The 4,463-nt window shown below is 36.7% G+C and overlaps 1 protein-coding gene across 1 annotated transcript; it reads right to left on the reverse strand.

Moving 5' to 3' along the window:
- Positions 1 to 230: 230 nt before the first annotated feature.
- On the reverse strand, positions 231 to 2,698 carry gall (galanin-like). Its single transcript, XM_024005349.2, has 6 exons — positions 2,615 to 2,698; positions 1,603 to 1,683; positions 1,325 to 1,379; positions 774 to 869; positions 557 to 622; positions 231 to 411 (listed from the first exon to the last, which is right to left on the reverse strand). Exons 2-6 carry the CDS (start codon positions 1,681 to 1,683, stop codon positions 356 to 358), a joined length of 354 nt encoding a protein of 117 aa, XP_023861117.1. The 5' UTR covers positions 2,615 to 2,698; the 3' UTR covers positions 231 to 355.
- Positions 2,699 to 4,463: the final 1,765 nt, after the last annotated feature.

A 4,463-nucleotide genomic window follows, 5' to 3' on the forward strand; every position in this document is an offset into this window, starting at 1 on the left:
GTATACATAATTCCCAAACATTCTAAGAATTTATGAAAATGTGAAAATCATCATATTGAAGTGCTCGAAGTGTAATATTCTTCCTGGGGGTATATGAACACATTTTGTTAAGATTTCATGTTGCTAAAATGTTGTCAGCTGTCAGGATATTTTTTTGCCAGCCAAGGCCTAGTCTTCTAAGAGTCCTTAAAAAGGCAAGAACATAGAGAAAAACTATATAAATAAAAATGTATAATAGAAAGTATGTTTATTTACATTGTTTTGTCATACCATTGAAAAAGCAGTTGKGTACCATAGAAACAGGTGGAGGTGGAAAATAATGTTTTGACAATAGGAGAGGAGTACTGATTTCTTATTATGACTCCGTTTCTGCAAGATAATGGGTGCTCAAATCCTCCATCTCTCCAATCTCTACAGGAGAAAAGGTGACATTGACATTACTGATTATTGATGGAAAAATTCAACAGAGAAGTTACCCAATTTATAAACACACATTCAAGCCATAGACACTCTTTGAATGTACAACACCCAATTATTCAACAAGGAGAGAGTTCACCTTTCAGACGTAAGTAAGTAATGAAGTCCAGAAAAGCTTGAACGTAGGCGTCATCGATGACAGACTCTAGAACATGCAATTTCAATGTAAAAAATCACAACAGTAACATCGAATAGTAGCCCATGTTTGTCGGCGTGGTAATATTAATAAATGAATCTAATAGTATTGTAAGTGTGAGCTGTAGGTTTACAAACACTTGGAAACGTGGGAGACTCACTGTATTCACTGTTTTGGAATGGTTTCACATCATCTTCCCAAACASTCCTTTTGCCCAGTCGGGGTCTATGTCTCACAGTCAGCGTTCGTTGTCCATCTGAGTAAGGAGAAGGACAGACATGGTCTGACCGATTCAAACAGGTTTTCCTCTGCCCCGTTTCCATGGACCTGTTTGAACGTTCTCCTAGAAATATCCTGCACAACCCTTAGCTCCACAGGAGAAGGGTTAGCCATCCCTTTATGAATATATTGTTTCTTTATTCATTCACAAGGTAACAAGACAAAAGGACATACACACATCCTCTTCAACATACACGAACATACATCACTCACATATAACACCCACAAAGCCTATCAACATATTAATTGATCTACCATTATRCCACCCCACTATTGTTGCCCATCACTGATCAACAGAATAGTTTTTGTATTAAGCATTAGCATAGGTGGGTAAAAGGTTTGACCTGTGCTAATGCTTAATATGAAAACGATGCTGTAGATCAGTGTGTTACGTTCTAAAATGTACTTGGAGTACAGATGAGGGTAACTCACATGGCCCAAGGAGGTATCCTGCACTATTCAGTGTCCAACCTCTCTTTTCTGAACCCTAATAAAAAATGAATTAACACAATGACGGAACATCAACAACTTTCTGAATGTTGATTGGAGTTGAAATCTTTCAATTAATGAAATATCTTTAAGCAAACAAGCAACATCCGTAATCTACCTTAAATTATTTTATATTGTGAAATTAAAGTTTTCACTCATGATCATGATGTATATTTTTATTTGAAACAAATGTAGGTGGAAAAATAGAGATTTGCTCTTACCATTAATGCCATTCCACTGGATTCAGACAGTTGTCCAAAGAGGACAAGAAATGCACACAGAATAGTATTACGTCTTTGCATCTGTTGATAGAAAACACATCACATATTCTGTGGTTGTTATGCAGACGCGTATCTAATGTGACCATATCTGAATTAGTTTAAATATGGGCAGACTACATAACATCTGACKAAATTACGCAAGATTTTAGCTCAGAGTTTCCGAGATTAGTTTTAACACAATAATCCTGCACACAGGTGTATGCTCCCTGGTCAAAAAGTCCATTGTGGGACAAAACATTGTTCTAATAAATAAAGTCACTTGGGAACATACATCAGGATATGCAGGTTCATTCTCTTTGTGAATTTTTAGCTCAACCCAGTACCTGCCAAATATACTTTGAATGCTTCGAATGTGACCTTAAGTGTTTAACAAAACAACAATTTTCAATGACAAAATGTGTATTATTCATATGGTATTGGATATCAGCAACCTAAACATCTTAGCACATAAAAAATGTGTAAACTGTTGAGACATCCGCCAATAATTCACAGACACGGACATAATCAACAAACTGAATCCAACAGACACAGGATAAAGAACACTGACATCACATTTATATTAACCCTGGAATCATTTCAGCATGATAAATGATATATGTAATTGTGTGAACTTCGTCCAGATTTGTGTTTGAGAGTAGCAACCAAGTARTGGAGTTGGATATTGCTCATACCTACAAAATACAAAACAAAATGTTACATTTGTCCTAAATGGACAGAGATGAAACATTCATATAGCCTTACARTAAAATCCATCCAATTATATCAGAGAGTAAACAAATGTGGGTAGTCAAATGTTGTAACACTACTCATAATGACAAAGACATTGGACCACAAATGAATGAGTGACAATTGAAGACAAAGTACAAAACGGCAGAATAACCCTGGAAATTACTAAAGCAATCCTCAGATAAACAGCACATGTATAAACAAATMTGCATCCAAAATAACATACCTTTTTGTTGAAATMAATTTGGTCAGTTCTCAGAAGAAARGACAAATACACCCGACAGCTCTCCCTACTAGACTTATACGGTGATGATCAATAAGGTATGTCAACACCCATGAGAGCGTCGGTCTCACTTTATTTTTGAGTGTGTGACCGATGGCGTGCTCATCTAATGTCCCCCTGAGTAATGCCTTTTTTGCATAATGAAACATTATTAATTGTAATTGGTGCTGCTGTTACTGAAACCGATAATGAGAGGACATGCGCAAAGTGATGAGGAAAAATGTACTCAAATGATATCTCACTTTTAGGTCACATGCAAATTCACTCAATAAAATGATCATGGCTACATCAATTTGGTAAACTATATCCAAATTAAAGGTAGTCAGTAAGATGAGGCCATCATCAAAAATAGTTCATTTTTGACATCAACATACATATAACACATTTTATTTAGCCTTTATTTGCCTTTCCTTGTGKCAAACGATGGCAAAGTTTATCAGAAAGCAGAATCAACGGCTAAATTTGAGGTAAGATACAGTTTTGRCTACATCAAAAACAAAGCTTTTGTTCGTGATTGTGTAATATATAATCATTAAAATTAAGCAATAAGGCCCGAGGGGGTGTGGTATATGGCCAATATACCACGGCTAAGGGCTGTTCTTAGGTAAAACGCAACGCGGTTATATACCACAAACCCCTGAGGTGCCTTATTGATATCATAAACTGGTTATCAACGTAATTAGAACAATAAAAATACATGTTTTGTCATACACGTGGTATACGGTCTGATATACCACGGCTTTCAGCCAATCAGCATTCCGGGTTCGAACCACCCGGTTTATAATAATATACTGCCACACCCGAAATTACTGACTCTTACTTTCCTAACATTTTGGAATATTCTTTGAAATCTCTGGAAGCTGCTGTCAGATCATCCGGAACCCTTGTTGAGAAGTAAAATTCACAGAAGGTAGGAATAGACGACTGGGTCACAGAAGCGGATTGTCTGCCAGAATGTTTAGATGTCACAGCAACCTGACGACACCACATTCTAAGGGCATCTGCAAGATGTTCCTAGACAAAGTATGGATTCCAAGATATTCATGGCAGCAATGGACTTAGGTGATGTGAAATCAATGAACACGAGGGTTTAATACCGGTAACCGGTATCCAAAGATCTCTCGACCAAGCTTGTTCCTTTTACGAGTACTGTGGACCAATACTATACCATTTCTAATGCAAAAATACAAAATATGCACGCCTGATAGCTCCATGAAACGGACATATCAACTTTGGCTTCATTCATTCATTAGACCAGCTAACAGCCTACCTTATTTACTCAACATAAAGTCCCCAATAGAAAACATCACTTACTTGCATGGCTTCTGGGTGATTCCAGTGTTATGGACATTACATTTGCATACAAAATCACAACTTTAATGGCTCAATGAATGGACAAACAAAATATACAGTGCATTTGGAAAATATGCAGACTTCTTGACCAGATAATGACGAAGCGAAAACAGGTTTTTAGCAAATTTATTACAAATAAAAACGGACATACCTTATTTACATAAGTATTCAGACCCTTTGCTATGAGACGCGAAATTGAGCTCCGGTGCATCCTGTTTCCATTGATCATCCTTGAGACGTTTCAACAACATGATTGGAGTCCATCTGTGGTAAATTCAATTGATTGGACATGATTTGAAAAGGCACACACATGTCTATATTAGGTCAAATCAAATGTTATTTGTCACATGCGCCGAATACAACAGCGGTAAACCTTACAGTGAAATGCTTACTTACAAGCCCTTAACCAACAATGCAGTTTTAAGAAAATACAAAAAAA

Source organism: Salvelinus sp. IW2-2015, linkage group LG17 (genome assembly GCF_002910315.2).
Source record: "Salvelinus sp. IW2-2015 linkage group LG17, ASM291031v2, whole genome shotgun sequence".
NCBI lineage: Eukaryota > Metazoa > Chordata > Actinopteri > Salmoniformes > Salmonidae > Salvelinus > Salvelinus sp. IW2-2015.